The sequence below is a fragment of the Trematomus bernacchii genome, unplaced genomic scaffold, assembly GCF_902827165.1.
Source record: "Trematomus bernacchii unplaced genomic scaffold, fTreBer1.1, whole genome shotgun sequence".
NCBI lineage: Eukaryota > Metazoa > Chordata > Actinopteri > Perciformes > Nototheniidae > Trematomus > Trematomus bernacchii.
In genome coordinates, this window is record NW_022987828.1 from 12209978 (window position 1) to 12228682 (window position 18705).

At 38.0% G+C, this 18705-nt stretch overlaps 1 protein-coding gene across 1 annotated transcript; it reads right to left on the reverse strand.

Moving 5' to 3' along the window:
- Positions 1–52: 52 nt before the first annotated feature.
- On the reverse strand, positions 53–14240 carry LOC117499814 (prolyl 4-hydroxylase subunit alpha-1-like). Its single transcript, XM_034152445.1, has 15 exons — positions 14037–14240; positions 10329–10411; positions 10055–10151; positions 9795–9946; positions 9162–9299; positions 8785–9024; positions 7377–7582; positions 7109–7285; positions 6323–6393; positions 3167–3266; positions 2898–2951; positions 2733–2798; positions 2225–2293; positions 1638–1734; positions 53–1413 (listed from the first exon to the last, which is right to left on the reverse strand). Exons 1-15 carry the CDS (start codon positions 14048–14050, stop codon positions 1343–1345), a joined length of 1635 nt encoding a protein of 544 aa, XP_034008336.1. The 5' UTR covers positions 14051–14240; the 3' UTR covers positions 53–1342.
- Between the last annotated feature and the right edge of the window lie 4465 nt (positions 14241–18705).

Below are 18705 nucleotides of genomic sequence, written 5' to 3' on the forward strand. Positions count from 1 at the left end.
ATCCCCACCACCCACCCATTCAAACAGCAGCAGGAAAGTTCATGTACTTAAGATCAATATATAACAGTCTTTATTGTAGAAAAAAAAACAATGTCAGACTTTCCTATGAGACAACACACAATTGGCTGAGACATATAAATAAAATGTTTCTTCCTTGGAAAACTCATATATTCTCACACTGAAAAGCAATGGACACTGTTAAAAATCTAGCAGAATCATTCACTCTATAAAAAAAACTGGATATGTGAACCCGTCATGGCACAATGCGGTGTATCCAGCCCACTCTTCTTTTTCCAAAATATTGTTGCTCTTATTATTCAATGATTGGTTGTTGCTTACACAACACCGGGACAATCAGGATGATCAAATACAAAATTCATGCAGCATTGAGATTTACATTACTTTGTCTGTGTCCAGGTGTTAAGTTCACCAAATCTAAAAATATCTCTTGGTGTGACGATGCAAATGACTTACAAAAAATATCTAAAACTAGGCTCTGAGGCAGACCAACAAGGTATGTGATATGTCAACATAGATGCAGCCATACAATTTAAATCAATTCTGATAAGTTACATGACTTACAGGAAATAAAGTGTTTCTTTCAACCTACAAAACTACCCTGAAATGTATTTATATATTTTTTGGAGTGACCATTTTGCTATGTGCTGTGTGTCATATCATTTGTTCCGCAGAACACTAATTGTAATTACGAAATTAAAGTTATTGGAGGAGGAGACTGCGTTTAAAACTAGAAAAGAGAATATTTAAGTTAAACTACGATATGCTTTTGCAATCCCTCTGAATAATACGCCTGTTTGAGAAAAATATAAAACTGTTTTAAAGATGGTGCATGTAGTTTTACAATAAATTACTTTATTCATTAACTCTGTTAATGAATAAAAAGTAATGAAATGAATCAGACAGGCCTGTTAAAAATGTGATCTGTACTTTTAAGGTTCTAACTGCCAGGGAATAGGCTGCTCCCTGCAGTCACTACTGAACGATAATCTCACCACAGAACTAGAGTTCATGCAGAGTGCAAATACAGACACATGGGAGTAAAAATGGCGCAAGTGTTTCTCCAAACCATCCAACAATCTGAAGTTATCTGTCACAGCGTTGCTAATACTGTGCAAGGGTCTAGACATCAACCCAAACAATCTCTGGGCTCAGAGCACAACAGCTGGGGAAAAAAGGGAGTGCTTGTAGAGAGGGAGTGAGACATTTGAACACCGTGTATCCATTCGCATCATCTGTGATCTGCAGCGGTGTTCTTTGTTCCTGGGCTGTTCACAAGGAAGGAGAGAAAGGGCCAGGGAGGTGAAGAGGTTTTCCTTTTTCATCAGTCAGATTCCTTTAGGGAACAAGGTCGCCGCCATTCCTGGCCTCGTTCATGGATCCATTTGTTTGAAACTAAAGACAAAATAAAAAGATAATAACAATTGACATTATCTATCTTTCCTTATTCATTCTTGAACAGGTCCAGTTCAGCTATAACACCATTTTCTAGCGGGTTACTCTAACCCCACTGGGTGCAGTCGATGGAAACAGTACAGCTGTTAACCCTTCAGATTTAAGATATATTTACTTGTGTCTTACTGATGGTTTTATAAGGAATTGGAAAAAGAGGAGCTTACCCCACTTGTTGCCCACCAGCACTGGACAGGCTGCATGTCGGGTCCTGTAGTCTCCCTCCCCGCTGGGGAACAGATTATACCAGAACACTGCCGAGCCCTACACACAAACAGCAGGCAACACAGGTTAGCAAGGCTTCAAACCCTTCAGGGATAGCCTGGAAGTCAAAATGTAGCCTCAGGTTCCTGAAATCATTCCCACACATTTTTGACAGGGGAAATTACAAATGTGTATGTGGACTAAACATTTGTATTCAATGACTTTAATGAACAAATAAACAATTTCATATAGTACATGATCTTGTTTTGCATGTAAAGGTAGCCCTTATAAGACTGTGTTGTGTGTAATAGAAAAAGCATATAAAAGATGCTAACTAATTGGTACGTGTCCTTACTTGGAAGCAAAAACAACTTTCACACTATTTTGTACAACTTTATTGTGTTATTAATTTATATATTAGTTGTGTACTATAATGCAAAACAAACAAAACACCTGGGGATTTGTTGGCTTTATAATATGACCAACTCAGATACAGCTACTGAGTCAGTTATATATTTGTGTAAAGTAGTAGTGGAACATTAGCGGTTACCTTTTTGGGCCAAACTGCTGCACCAACATCTGGGAATACTGTGGCTCCACCTGATGCTACATCACTCATCTACAACAGAGACCGAGAGAGGAATAGTTCAGTCTCTCAAATCAAACAATACAAATAGTAGTGGAAAATAGTCTGTGGAACTGTTTGAAGAAAATACAATACAATACAGTTTTCTCCCATTAATCATTTTTACAGCAAATGTAACATCATTCTCATTGAATCAGCATAGCAAGTCCTGTTTTAACTCAGATGTAACTTTTGTGACAGCAAAGATTAAGCCCACAATCAGAGACTAGGGATCGACCTAAATGTATAATACCAGGCTGTCACACTGAGCAAAACCAAAGAGGAAAAGTTATGTTGAGCTTCATTCTCACATTTCATTGGCAAGTATGAGACCGCTCCGTAGAGAAGATTCAAACACCAGTATTTCTGTCAAACATTTAAAACAGCTTAGTGGAAGTTCAATCTAAAGTTCAAAACCATTGAATTTACTCACATAGAAGAGCCATGTTGCTATGCGGTTGCCAGTTCCGAGCTCCTTAAAGGCATCTGGCTCATCTTTCTGTGGAGAAAGTCAACGTCACATTTAATGTCCTGCCATTTAAACCTTACTGTACATCTATAGAAAATGTACTTGTGTTAATTACAAAGGTTTCCTTACCCTTCCAAAGTCAAAGTGTGGTTCGTATTGACCTCCAACGCCATAGTTTGCAACCTAAAGAACAATCAAACATATGAATTAAGTCACACAGCTACAAATGAGGATTCTAATAAACTAAAAAACACAAACAGTATGGGAAGGTTGATAGTAAAATGATATGTTACCTCTATATAAGAACTTTGTGGATTCAGTAAGGTCTTGCATTTAGAAAAAGGATAGAAATTCAAGGAAAAAAAACTGTGCTCAATGTCCTTCAGCTAACTCTTTACCTGCAGCTCTTCTGCAGTGTCCATTTCCAGTCCGGTGAGATCTTCAATTCTCTGGTTGATCACGTCAATCATTGGATCTTCATAGCCAGTGAGCCAAGCGCTGGAATACAGAAAGGAAACAGAATGACTGAGAAAGCAGGCGGACGTGCTATACAGTATGTCAGTGAGGCACATATCTGTCCACTAGATGGTAGTGAAGGTTTCTTTTGAAATAGGCAGCTGCAAGATATGTCATGCTGAAAAGTTGCCATGAAAAGCTTGGAAAGTAAAGTTAGGCAATACATCACATGATAGAAAAGGGGAAATAGAGATTTGAAGAATATGAAATAGAGAAAGCTGGCCAGAGTTTCAGAATCTTCAATCAGCTCAGGGTACAGGGTGTTTTAAACTGTGTGAGTACTTGGGAATGTGCCTGGTACAGGACTGCGGCTAAATATTATCATGGGTTTAACTTAACACAACCGGCCTTTCATACTCACTCATGCACACCAGTCTAAGAGTAGACTCCGATATAATACGCTTTTGACCAAGCTACTGAACTTTATTGTGAAATATGAAAAAATGACTCATCTATAGTTCTGCAGACCACATCTTAACATTCACACTGGCATTTCTTCTGACGATAAATTAGAAGCCACAGTTTCTAATAAAAATCCTTTCACATTACACATTATAAAAAAATGAAAGATACAATTTATATGAAGTTACTGATGATGTGAAAGACAGAGTTGAAACATCTCAAATTTAGGGGATTTTTCTGAAGAAAAAGCCTATGAGATTATTCCTACCGCCCTGTTTTATGGACGTGTTCCCGAGAATTACAGCACATCAACCCTAAGATATGTGTGTGTATGAGAAAAGCAGTGAGATGAGTCAGCTTTTTTATCAAGAGGTTGTGTTGCTAATAACTCATATTTTTGAAGGGATGCTGGACCAAATGTGAGCCAATACATTTTTGCCTGATGTGTTGGACAAGTTCATTGAGCGGTCAAAGTCTTCTGAGTTCTTTCGCCTGTTTTTCTGTTCTCTGTATCACTTTAACAAACTGAACTGGAGAGTTATCCTAGACGCATGTATCCATATAATGAAGCGAGGTGAACACTCGGAAACCTGTTGAATGATTCCTCGCTGAATTTGGAAATGCATGCTGGCTAACATGTACTCATACAAAAACATCAAAGGGACACCACACCCTTAAACCCACGTACACACGCACCGATACTTTAATTATCAAGAACTGTAAAACCAAATAAATGTAGGTTTATTGCTGGCCTGGTATTTTTAAGGGTGGGTCCAACAGGCAATGTATCTATTGAAGTGGAACAGTCATTCATACACAGGGCGGCATTTTTTCTAACATCAGTAACAATCTCTCTTTGTACATTATGCAGCATACATTTATCTGTGTTTTTAAGCTTTTGCGTCCAGACTCAGGCTTAGAAGTGTTTAAATCTCTTTTGCTTATGTTAGTTGCAGAAGCATAGTAAACCATAGCAGCTGAATTAAGCTCATACAAGAATGGTTACAGATGAATTACTGGAAAGAGCAATGGGGAATAGAGATTCCAAATAACCGAGTCGGGGGAAAGTAAAACTATCTGTCACAACTGTCCATAAAAATCCCCCAATGACTGGGTTAACTGGTAGGAACAACGAATATTCAACTACACCTAAAAACAACTGAGAATTGTTTATTTTTGTTTATCTATTTGTAAGCTCAATGTTCTTGCAGACATCTGTTAAAGGGGACCTATCATGCAAAATGCACTTTTGTACGTCTTTTATACATGAATATGTGTCCCCGGTGTTCCAGGGAACTCACCAAGTGTCAGAAAACACAACCCTCTCTATTTTCCTCCATACCCAAATCTCTAAAAAAGGGGCTGCAACGGATCTGATAAAAACTGATCCAGATTTGAACACTGTCCTGACGTCAGGACGGTGGCGCTACGGCTATTGGGCCAACTCCACCAATCAGGAGGAGACAACCACGGCATTGCCATTCGAAAGCGCTGGAGACGTTGTAGTACATATGCCAGGCCTCTAGATGGTGCTGTTGCTCACTGAATCAGCCCTTGCTAAAACAGATCTAAAAAATGTCAAATTGAGCAAAATGAGGCATGGCTAAAATGCATGATCTGTTTGGTATTTTGAAAAAAAAAAAAGTATAAATATGCCTTATATAGGTATGGTCCTACACTATATTATTATAATATAGCATGATAGGTCCACTTTAAACAAAATGAAAACTTCCTCTAGTGTTTTTTAGGTGTAGCTTAACATTTTCTTCCATTTCAGAGATTAAGACAAAGAAAAGAACGGAGGATAAGGAAGTATCTCCTCGAGCTCTCCTGGTCACCTGTTACCCCTTACCTCTTGGAGACTCTGTACTGGGCCGTGGTTAGTGTCCCAGTAAGGGGGTCATGCACCGTGGCTCGCCTTAACTACAGTAGTTCCAGCCGCACAAGGACACGGAGGTCGAGGTAACGCAGATAAATAAAGGAAAGAAAAGAGGATGATGGAATGTGATACCCACAAGAGAAGTAAAAGGAGGAAAGAGAGATAGAGAGAAAAGAAAGGCAGATGTGATCACTACTTGTTGATGTTATTCTTTAGAAGAGCCAAGAGAGTGATCCATGAGGCAATGTTCAAAACCAAATTCAATTGCAAAGTAAGAAAGTGTATCAGTAGGTTATCAATGAGTGCCTCAATTCACCTCCTGGCTAAAAAAAGCCACTATGTTAATATCAGCTAGCAGAAAAATAAAAATAATTTTCCCCTTTCTGTGGAAGACTCAAACACTTTCATTCTCCCCCAAAAAATATAAATCCATTAGCTACAAAAGAAAAAACGTTCTTTAATTTCTGTTTCACTGGTTAAAGCAGCAGAAAATAATATATTTAAATGTATTGACCAATACAAGTCCACCAATGGTTCTTTTTGTTGTAAAGCTTTGATCATTATCAGCTGGATTGTTTGAGTCAGCTCAAGAGCCTTCAAGGTTTGGAAGGGCGGAGAAATGGAGGGATGCAGACGGACGGTACAGAGGAGAAATGGGGTGAGTTTTTGAAGGAGAAGGAGGAGAAGAAATCTCTCTTTCTCCCTCTCAGCTCTCTCCTATATCCTCTGCTGTTGGCGGCTCCTAACTATTCCTTACCTTTTGCTGATCCGGTATGGCGCTGTCTCCAGCACGCCTGTGATGGGGTTGGAGATGGTGGCCCTGCGCAGCTGTGAAGCCAGGGACATGATTTACCCACACACAGACACACATGCAAAGATGTGTGCCTGTGTGCTTGCCTAACGAGCCTCACAGCCTTGATATCCCACTCCTAAACACGCTCAACTAGTGTTGTCAGAATTATCGGTTTTTCAACCTTGTTATATTTATCTTTTAATAAAAAACTCAATGTATTTCCCTTAATGTTGTGTCAATTTTCCCATGTAATTTCAAAAAGAATATATTGAATACCAATTATTTTTAAAGGTATGGTGAAAAAGTTAGAAACTCGAATATCATGACAACACACTAATGAAAGTAGGGCTGGGCAATATATTGATATAATATCGATATTGTGATATAAGACTAGATATTGTCGTAGATTTAAGATATCATGATATTGTAAGTGTCAGCAATATAGTAAAGTGATGAATGTTCTTAACTTATCAGACTGTTTGAAAAGACTAGCCTTTCTAATGTATGCCTTTAACCGATGATTTTTCTATCAAAATTGACATTGTGTAAATATTTTGTGAAAGCTTCAATGGTCAACCCTACAATATCGATATTAAGGTATTTGGTCAAAAACATCATGATGTGATTTTCTTCATACCACCCAGCCCTAAATGAATGATCCTATTATGTCACGTGGAACTGTTAAGTTACGTTTTTATACATACATCATATGGCATCATTGGAGCACTTGATCTACAGAAAAATGCTTACTCTTGGCTTCGCCAGTTGCTTGACCTTCTCGATTTCTGTTTCGGAGAGGATGTCGAGGTAGCGGACAATGTAGGGGCGGTCCCACTCATCTTGCTGTTTGACAGGAGCCAACACATATTTGGGGTTGTGATTGTTGTCATAGTAACGACAGAACAGCCGGCTCTGCCTGCGGGGGGTCTGGTTAACAGAAGAAAAAAAAGGACATTTAACTGATGTGTATTTATTTACTTAGAAAATGTGTTTTTGTGTATCTTTTTGTTTCCCTCACCATTTTGATGCCCTCCCCACGACAAAGCATCTCGTACTTCTTCCTCTCTGGGACCTGACGATTCGAGACCTTCTTGCTCTTCTCTTTCTTTTCGGTTGTTTCCTTTTTACCTGGTTTCTTCCCTTCAGCCTCATCAGCCTTTCTCTGCTTCTCCAACTGGAACTCAAAGTACTTCAGGTTGCCATTGGCGCGCTGATGCTCTGAGTCTAAAAATGACAGACCAACAGAAATAATGGTGGTGTGTACAAATAGTGAGGACTGCAGCACCTGTCACCTGAGAATATAACAGCCCTGCAATCAAAATAACTGAGTTTCCAACACGTCATAATTACATGCTATTTATTCAGTCTGACCTTATCCACTTCTCAGAAACAAGATGTTCAAACTGGAAAGATAACAATGGTGTGGTCTAGTCGGATGCAGGTTAGAGAGTTCAATATTATATACTATTCTATAATAAAGTATTATTCAGCGTCATTACTATAAATTAGGGCTGTGCATTAATCGTATTTTAATCTCGATTACGATTTTGGCTTGCAACTATTAAGAAAACAACGTAATCTTTTTTTACATTTTTTTAATTATTATTATTTATTTTTTTATTGGTTTTTCAGTTGAATTATACTTAACGTTCAGGGTAATCAACTGTTAAAAACATACAGTTCACTTTTTTTTTTTCAATAAATGGATGTTTTCAAAGTAAATGGATAATCATTTTTAATAATCGTGATATCAATTATTGACCAAAATAATTGTGATTATGATTTTTGCCATAATCGCACAGCCCTACTATAAATACATACAATTAAACAAATGGAACAGTTCATTTCTAAGAAGAATTGTAATCTAGATCTCTGAATTCTCTGGACAGAAGACCATTTTGTTTCATGACAAATCTACAAGCAACCAAAATGAGACCAATATCTGACTGTAGGTGATTAAAAAATATATATTATATCGGGGGGGGAATGTCACAAACTCGCAGTAGCATGGATAATATGGCTTAGACTGATATGCATGTGGTTTGGAAATGTTCTTCTGCTTCGTATGTAAATAAGTTCAAGATTCATATGCTGTCGCTTTCAACGTCATTTTCAAAATGTACCATAATGACTTCATTCTAGCTATTTGGATAAAAAAAAATATGTGCTTTCCTTTTTTCATAATATGATGCTGTGTGCTCGGTAAAATTAAGGCTATTTCCGCATCTTTACAATCTTATCTAAACCAAAATAAAGTCTGGTGTCTGTGCATGTTTGTGAAAAAAAGTGCATTATTTCCTGTTTGATCCTATAAACACAACATATCTTGAGCAGACATTTTAGAATCCATACACATTGCAAAACATGCCTCCCAGAATACTTTTGAAAGTTGGAAAAATACTTCATTGAGTCACCCATTGACTCACCCAGTTTTAGGAGCTGCTTGGTGTAATCCAGGGCTCGATCTATCTCCCCCTGCTGGTAGATGGAGTAGCTGAGGTAGTCGAGCACTGTCACCTTATCTATATTGGACTCCTCTCCATGTTCAAGCTGTTTCAGAGCCTGGGACATCCACAGCTCGGTGTGGTAGTAATCCACATCGGAGTAGGCGATCTTCCCCAGCTCATAACAGTCCTCCACTGTCATAAAAGTCTTGTGCTTCGCTCCTAGCATGCAGAGGACACAAGGAAACAACAAGAAGGTGTTTACTGTGACTTTCATCGCACTTTAGTCTGTTAATTGTATGCTTCCTGCTTTGGAGCTTTTATCAGGTTGGTGTGGTATGCAGATTCAAAGCCCTTACCAGGTAGGTCTCCTGTAGCGATGGTGTTGGCAGTAAGTCTGTAAGTGTCCTGTAACCTGAGGAGAGCTTTAGCTGCCCCAGTCTGGTCCTCATCTGTGGGGAAGTACTGTCTCTGGATGGTCAGGTTGGAAACAAATCCTGAGAGAGAAAGACATGAGAAACCCAGATAAATTAATAGTAGGATTATTTATAGGATAACTTACAATCAGTCAAGTGGACCATTAATACTCTCTCTTCAATCAGAGTGACTTTGATCTTGAGTGGGAGAATTAAAGTTCGATCAAGACATGTGACCAACATGTATGAGTTATATTCTACCTCAATAACTCATGTTAGGGTGACTGAGCAAGGCATCCGATTTCTCCTTCAATATAACAAGTATGAATATACGTATGAATCTAAGCAAGCATATAGTTGTTTTGGAATTTAAAACAACTTTGCACTCTCTATAAATGTTGCTGCACTAATTAGGGAGTTCCAAGATTACCCAATCTCTACAAATGTATAGAAATCCCTGGATCAAATCAACATCAAAAAGTATTGGAAAATAGTCTTTTCTGTTAGTTACCTTTTCTTGGTTTTCTAAACTTTTGGCACTTATCATTATTTGAAACAGGTCTGCTTTATCCATACCGTCAGTGGTGTCACTGAGCACCAGGCTCTCCAGCTCCGCCCACTCTGTGTTCAGCCTCTTCATCAGTTTGAAGGCATTGACCGGGTTTCCCAGGTAGCCCTCGGGGTCCAGTGTGGCTGCGGCTGACAGTGATTCCATCTTATCAGCCCACCTATCACAAAGATGGTAATACACAGTTAGATGCATTGCTTACATATGAATCCAGAAGCAATAATATCTTAATATTCAGAAACACTGAGACAAGTTTCCAAAAACTAACACTTTAATCTTCTCAAGCTTGGTCTCCTCTGCTCTGATGTAGTCCTTTAGGGAGGTGACGAGGTCTTTTTCTGTGTATAACAGATCTGTCATCTGGCCTGAAGAAAACAAATGAGAGATACTTCACCATCATTACTGCAATGATTCATAACAAAGGGCATCACTCATCTCATCCCAATGTCGTGAAATCTCGAGTCCATATGTGAGATGCAACAAAAGTCAGCAAAGGGAGAATTTTTCTTAAATAAGGAACATATATTGCTTGATGTTTTTACCTATTGAGGTGTAGAAGTCATTGCCGGCTGAGAGCGACTGCAGACAGTTTAGCAACAATAGACACAAACATGGCAGCTCCATCCTGGAGAAGCAATGAGAGAATGAGATACATTGTTAAATAGATTAACTTGAATATTGAATCATGCATATTAAAACAATAATATCAAAAAGGTGAATGGCAGAATGGACTGTATTATTAATGTACCAAACCAAATTACCCAAGTACCACTTCATACTAGGGATGTCACAATACCAGAAATAAGTTAGTCACTATCAATACCAGAGAAACTATTTTCAACCTCCACGATGTATCATATTGATGCTTCCCTTTACTCCCTCCAGTGCTGCTCCTACTGAATTGAAAACCTTGTTGTTAGCACCATTTAAGAGCGGACAATCCACAGACACTTTTCATAAATGTTCCCAAAGGAAACTGATGACATCAAGGTCTGGGGATTGTCCATAGTAACTGGGTATTATTTCTGGCAAGCTGTTGAGCGAGTAGAAGTCTCAGCAGCAGCTATCTCAAAACCTGGGGAAAAACTATGTGCAAGTATTAGTGGGTAAGTTGGGAGAGTATTTGAAATGTTACTTGTGAATTGGCTGTACTGACCATTTAGCTTACAGAGAAAAAATTTATTTATGTTAAGAGAGAAAACGAGTGATGAAAACTTGAAGAATCTCCTTGGCAAGACCAAGTGCTACCGAGGTGTCCCTGAGCAAGGCACCGTTCCCTACACTGCTCCCCGGGCGCCGTTCATAATGGCAGCTCACTGCTCCTAACACTAGTATGGGTCAAATGCAGAGAAACCATTTTGTTACATAGTACCTGTACTACGTAATGACAATAAAAGTGAAAAAAAGAAATTAAAAAAAAGAATTCAAGAATTAAATCTGTTTAGAAGTGCAGCCTCCCAACCACCACACAAAGCCAAATATAAGTCTGTGGTTGGTGTCACTGTGTCCGGTTTGTCTGTTGTGATGACATAGCCATACTGGGATGCTGGCCTTTGAATAGTGGTGCTGGGATCTCTCTATCCATACAGACAGAAATGAGAAGAGAGCACAGGCTGACTGACAGGAATAAATGAGCAGGCAGGTGTCAATGTGTACACACTGCATCCTCAGTATGCAATTGTTTACATGATGAAGTGAAAACTTGGCAGCAGCAGAGGAGCTGCTAGGACAATGTCATCTTTATTTATTGCACTAAAATACATGATTTACTTTCTTTAAACTTCCATCTGGATTTCTAGACATCATGGGATACATGTATGAGAATTTCACTTTGAACAAATCCCTGGATTCACACAATTGTATCCTTGATTCTTAGCCAATTAACTTACTCTTCCTAAAACATAATGTTGTTGGTACATTGTTTAGTCAGTTGCTCATGTTAAATAACTCTATGAAACTTTGATAGGTAAAAAGTATTACAGGACATTTACACTAGTTTAATTTCCACAATATTTCTTGACTAATAATAGCTGAAAACGGCATGATGAAATAGATGTTTTAAAGAAAGGATAAACAAAAAAGCTGAAATATAAAAAGGTAAAATAATAGCACCCACCTGTCAATATTCTTTACAAACACACTTTCTCAAAAATAAACCCTCACATGTATCTTCATGTCCACACATTTAGAAACTGTTCACCTGGTGGCAAAGTAAAGGTCATGCATGAAATCGGTCGTGCGTCTATGCTGATTTCTAAAGCCCTTCGCTGGAGGCAGACAACAGGCTCAGGCAGGTTCTGACTTTGCCACATGGACAAGTCTTCAGTGGAAATAAAAATAATTACTTCATATGACATTTGAATTAAGGTCAGCAGCAGGCAACAGAGAGGCAGACATATAAGTGTCAGAGCTCTGCATATTCAATATATTCAAGCAGAGTTACATTTGTTTAAACCAAAGAATATTTAGAAACTTCAAGGTAAAATGAAAGTTATCATTATCTCTAAATGCTCCTACTGTAATTCAAGAATATTTGGCCCCACTCAGTCCAAGATACCATTAGTGTGCCTCTGACAGGATACAAACTCTAAAGAATATAATTATTGTAATGACAGGCTCACAGCTCTTGTGTCTCTACTGGTATAATATTGTAGAAGTGAAAAGTCAAGATTAAAGCTGCAAGTATAACAGTTATCATTTAGATCCACGCAGCATGCCACACACCAGAGTAAGTGGTAGTGAGAGTTTTTGTATGCAAACATGCTTGTACGTGAAATGCCAGAACACCAAAACATTCCTGATGGCAATTTAACATTTAACCTGCCAGACACACGTGAGGCCATTTCTTCAAACCTGTTTGAGAAAACTACTTTGCATAACATTTGCTTTAAAGTTTTAGTTTTCTGACTTCTGACCTGTAAATTGGGCTGCATTCTGTTCAGACATGTTTGTTAGAAGATGCTTTTCTTTACCAAACTTGTGCTAATTGTGGGGAAGGTGGATGTTTACCAGTGCTCTCACTTGCAAGGAAGCATCTACCCTCAGAAAACACTGATAAATAATTAGTTTTATTGCATTCGTGGAGTTTTCAATTGACTAATTTTCCTGTCTCTTTAGTAACTTCCAACTTTGCTAAGAATTACTTTTAACAAAGTAAATACCCCAAAAATACCCATTTCCATAACATGTTTAATGTATGGTCTATCAAGACAATATTTTACAATAAAGTGATAATAAATCGCAGAAAAAGTGTTAATCCCCAAAAAAGATTATATAATTGTGCCTCACTGCAGTCACTACATTTTTGAACAAAAGTAACCTTGTTCTCTTGGTCTGCACTGTATTTTAATATCTTTCTCGCAGTTACATTTCCTTTAGCTGAAGTATATTTTCGAAGTTTAGCTGGGAGTGAGGCAGGGGAGTCAGATAACACAGGATGTGGATGGAAGAGGACTGCCACGTCTTCGCCCCTCCCCGCCGAGGGAAACTCATGAGTGGACCCAACACTTCTCAATGGAGTCTGGCTGGTTTCACCAGGAATAACCCCTCAGTCACCCCTATAAAGTTGCTGACAGCAGGGGGTCTTTTCATTTCTTAAGGACCGCAGATGCCATTTGTTGACTCCTAAACTAATTAAGATAGTTAACGTTAACGGTTCCCACACGAATGTGACGTAAAAACAGTTTGCAGTGAACGTTCGTTCGTGTCCCCAAATAGCCTAATACCATAGGCTCACTGAAGTGTGCAATATGGCAGACCATGCAGAATGCATAAACAAATAAATCCTTGTATAATATGCTGCTAATGTATGGAAATACGTATGATAATATAGAGCAGAGCGAAGGAAGCAGCATCCCACGCTGCATTGCACTGGAATGCCATAACATTGACTGAGTTTCATAGGAAAATTCAGGCACCGTTTACTTAACTGGCTATTTGTTAACATTAACCTTTTCAACTGAATTTTGCAAATATGACTCCCTTCAACCCAATGCAGTTTTTGTATAGTATACGCTGCTGTCGAGAACCATTACACATATTAAAGTTTCGTCCAGGTTAGCTAGTTTTTTAGCTAGCTAGGCAAGCTAACCTAACTTTAACGTTCTAGAATGTTCAACGGTCCCAAGTGAAAAACAATAGAAAACGGACAGTTCAAATCTGCAGGGTGATATGACAGCTAACGTTACCTAAAAAGGCTCTGAATGTGAATTGCTCTTGCTATCTTATCTGATTCAGAAGTCAATATTTACCTAAACGAGAGCATCCTGTAGCAGAAATATGTGCAATCCCGGCTCTTGCGTCCTGTGAAGTCTCGACTCCAACCGGCCACAGTGCAGGTAACGGGGACAAAATGAACATCTGCTGGTGTGTAAGGACGGGATCACTAGAAGTCTGAATGCTACGTGCAGATTCTCACATGCATAAAGTCTCCTACGACCAGACTTTGGGGGCTGGCGTTGCTATGGGAGGTGTCTTAGCCCGTGGTGAGACAGTCATGGATGAGTATTTGGGGTATAAATGTAAAAAAAGAAGAGAGAATGTGTACTAGCAAACGTCACCCCTGCCAGATGTTGAAATGGTGCTGCAACAATGATATGTGATTTTGTTGTTGTTGTGTGGTCCATGCTATATTGTCCACCAATTAAAAATGTGCAATTGTAGTTTCATTGACATAAATATTTGACTAAGCATGTGTAGCCTAGGTTCAGTACCCCATCCAAACTGATGTTATATTTAATTTGGCATTTTTTTACTTGGCTAAAGCTCCTTTTCAGCATTTTCACCTGCAGTCTCTGCCTCTTTCTCCACATTCCAGAATATGTCTTCCGACCGACCAAAAAAAGTGTGACTGGAGGGAGAGAATTCCTGCTGTCGCCTATGCAACTGAGTTCAACCAGTTCAACAGGGAGGAGGTGTGTGTGTGTGTGTGTGTGTGTGTGTGTGTGTGTGTGTGTGTGTGTGTGTGTGTGTGTGTGTGTGTGTGTGTGTGTGTGTGTGTGTGTGTGTGTGTGTGTGTGTGTGTGTGTGTGTGTGTGTGTGTGTGTGTGTGTGTGTGTGTGTGTGTGTGGGAGGGAGGGAGGGAGAGAGAACAATATATGCAGAACAATCTCAATGACATTGCAATGGGGCTTTTAAACCAAGCTGTTATGTTAAAATGGAACAAATAAAAACTTAACTGTACATCATACACTCAATTCTCCAGCTAAACTGCTGCTCTCCCTCCCTAGAATTTACCCCGCACTGTGAAATAAAGACCAACAAAATGACAAACAGGCTCAACATTATGTTTTTTTTGTGTATCCATTAGGATGTCCATTTATTTTGGCAACCTTTCCACGTGCATACTGTTGAACAGACTGCATTCCTCAGAGTATCAGAACTTTTCAATTTAGATAAGGAAACCTGGAATAAAATTGAAGAAACCTTTCTTATGTTAAACGCTAAAAATACATTTTATTGATATAAACATTCTATCAAAGCAAAATGTCATAACAGGAAATATATTAGAATGAGTCATACATAGGTCATGAAATGAAACATTTTATTATTGTTGTATTCGAAGCATAGCACAGTGTGGGGGTTTGATGGAAAAGCAAGGTTATTTTTAAACTTGTGGGGGAAATACTCCTATCCAGGCTTGAAGAGTCTCTTGCAGTTCAAATGGCAATGCTAACATTTAGCAGAAACAATGTTTACTATGATCCCCATGTACGATTAATGGTGTTATCATAGTAACATTAGCTCATTAGGACAAAGCTGACAAGAATAATAATAGTTTTACAGTTATTTGGAATGAAAGAAAGCATTGGAAACATTTACATTTCGACCTAATGATGGTGCTAAATGAAAGAAGTTAGTACAAGACAATTCAGCAAAAGCCTGAGTGTTGGTAGTCTGTAGTCTGAATGGTAAACTGACCTGGGCTGCACCCATCCTCTGCATACAGCAGGATTACAGAATACTTCTGCAGCTCGATACAGCTGATGAGACAGCCGAGCACAGGGTGGATCACCGTCACAGCGGCCCTCGCTGTCACCATGTGGCTGTCTTCATACCTAACAAACACATTTAATTATAGTGTGTACAAAAATATACCTGCAACTTTATTTATTTTTTAATTTCCTATTCTGTAGGCCCGAGCCCATTTGTTCCTCCTTCAGATAGAAAGCACAGGTCCTTATTATTAAGTATTTATTATACATTATATTTATTCAGACAACCCACGTCCCACAGAGATCCAGATATGGACTGCCTGCATTAACCACTGAGCTATACAGCGGCTTGAGCTGGCAGGATTGATTTGAAATGACTTGATCACATTACTTTTTTTTTCTTCCTCCCTCGGTGGGGAGTGTCCCCTTTAGGCTGGCAAGGACGCTATATTTTTAAAAACATCAAAACTCACAAAAATAATAAAGGAAATGAAAACACAAAAAGTCCTGTACCTTTGTGTATGTTTCTTTCTTAAAGCAGCAAACAGAATTCTTTGTCCGCATTTACTGAAGAGAATTGTAAATGTGAAAAAAACTACATTGTTGCACATTTATTTATATTCAATATTTTTTTCAAGTTTTATATAAAAATGTTTTAAAAAAGTAATGTATTTAATTCTTATATTTATCACTTCATTTGTTTAGTTTAACTTTTTTTTCATGTTAAATATCTTATTTTTCAAGTATTTTATCTATTTTTGTTATTATTATGTCATTATTTTTTTTTATTTGTATTTTTTTTTCTTCTGTACTGTAGTTACAAGGCGACGCAAATATATTGTTAAAGAACATTTGTTTGAACTCATCGCCGGAAGTAACCATACATTTTTCCAGGTTTCCTGAATAAGTCATTTAGAAAAAACTGGACTTCTGTTTTTCTTTCAGTTTTTTACACCACAATTACCTGCCCACCTGTACACCTGACAGTACATGTTTTACAAATGTTCCAAAAAAACACAAGTTTGCCATTTTGCCTCTCACATTTTGGGGATTTGAACCACTGACAAACGTTTTTACGAGAGTTTGCGAGAGCTATTATTTTTGAAAGAACTTGCAATAGTTCCTCCCCGGCAGCTCAGTGAGGTAAAATAACAAAACAACAGAGCATGCTGGGAGTTGAACCACTGGCCCTCTGGTTGGAAGACATCCATTTACCCCCTTGAGCCAAAATCACACACAGAGCCATTAACATCTTACTATTACTTTACATTATAACATTAGAAAGACATGCTACATACATTAAATATATATAATAATGTGTGTTCTGTTTTATTCTCATAGATTTATTTATTACTGTATTTATTTCAACATTTATTTATTTCAGTTTTTTTCCCACATTTATTTATTCTTTTATTTTTGTATTACTGTATTTATTCCTGTATTTATGCTGCATTTATTTACTTTTTACTTATGTCATGTCCTGTGTGCTCGTTGTGTGCATAAAGATACAAATTCACTCAAAATCACATCACAGCATGACCTATAGTTGGGCATTCATTGTTTTAAAAACACATTGGTGGTTCAGAGGTCTATTACTTTTTTGTAGATATGACTTTACACACCACAAATAGATATACATGTCTTCAGATGATATATGTATGGAATGGATTATGGTAGACATTTATGGATTATCTTCAATGGGTTTACAACTATTACAGTCCAAACAAATAAACTTCATCAGTCCTAAAATCAATGCTCTCTTTGTGAAGTTGAAATTGATGGGTTTATAAAAAGCTGGTAACTTTTGAGGCCAGTCTACTCTGTTTTAAAATCAGTATAGTATATGATAGAGCACACTCACCTCTCTGTGCTGCGACAGTCCAGGGTGAGAATATAGTAAGGATCATACAAAGCAGGCTGGCCTTCCTCTGCACTCAGCAGGTTGTACACTTGTTGTGGGGTGATGTACCCTTTCTCTACAAAAGCTGTTACTGGAAGAGCGGGAACCAGCACCTCCTCTGGGCTGCTCACTACTTACATGGAAGAAATAGAAGAAATACAAAGAGTACAACATCTGCAACCATGTGTGCGAATAAAGACAGAGAGTTGGATGTAAAAAAAGACTCCCTTTACCTTTGTTCTGAATAGGTATGATGGAGGAGAGGTCGCTGTCAGTACCATTGAGCGCTCTGTCACAGATGCAGCTCACCGTTTGGGATGTGTTGACAGGCTCTCTGGAGGCCGATCTACAACTGGAATTCACTCTGACACGAACACAGAGACACATGCGCATAGTGCAGTGCATTCTCAACAGTAATGCAGCAACATTAGGGGACACCACCAAACATATTGATAGTGCAGCATTGACATATCATGCGGTAACAGATGCACTGAGTGGTTGAGAGGGTAAGCAAGGACACATTTTTGCTGAATATATATTTCAATATAATATCATATTTTGGATTAGCTTTTGTCAACTCCTCAAACCCACTCAAACAATAATAATAATAATAATAATAATACTATTCAAATAATATGTAAATAATCAAATAAAAGAATAATAAGGAACACATTTTTTTTAATTAAACGTTAGATAATAAAAAAATATATATGTATATATAATACATAATACAATCATAAAAACGAACTTGAAAAATAATATATAAAGATATTTAATATGAAAATATGAAAACACATATGAAAATATGAAAAAAGGTTTTACTAAAACAAAAAAAATTAAAGGTGGGGTAGATAAGTTTGAGAAACCGGCTCGAGATACACTTTTTGTTATATTCCATGGAATGCTCTTAACATCCCGATAGCAATGAATATCTTAAGTGCTTTGACAAAAAATACATAAAAAAATGTCATCTGTGGAAGCCGTAGTACTGTAAAAAGCACGACCAATCATTTTAGCCGGCCCGGCTAAAATAACTGGATGGCCTACCTGCCTGTCAGCTTTCCATCTGTGCACAAACTTATCTCG

Excerpts from the sequence above, each read along its gene's own strand:
- LOC117499814 (XM_034152445.1), bottom strand. Across the intron at positions 10,152-10,328 it reads TGACTTCTACACCTCAATAG|GCCAGATGACAGATCTGTTA; the intron begins GTAAAAACATCA and ends TGTTTTCTTCAG. Across the intron at positions 1,735-2,224 it reads CAGCAGTTTGGCCCAAAAAG|GGCTCGGCAGTGTTCTGGTA; the intron begins GTAACCGCTAAT and ends GTTTGTGTGTAG.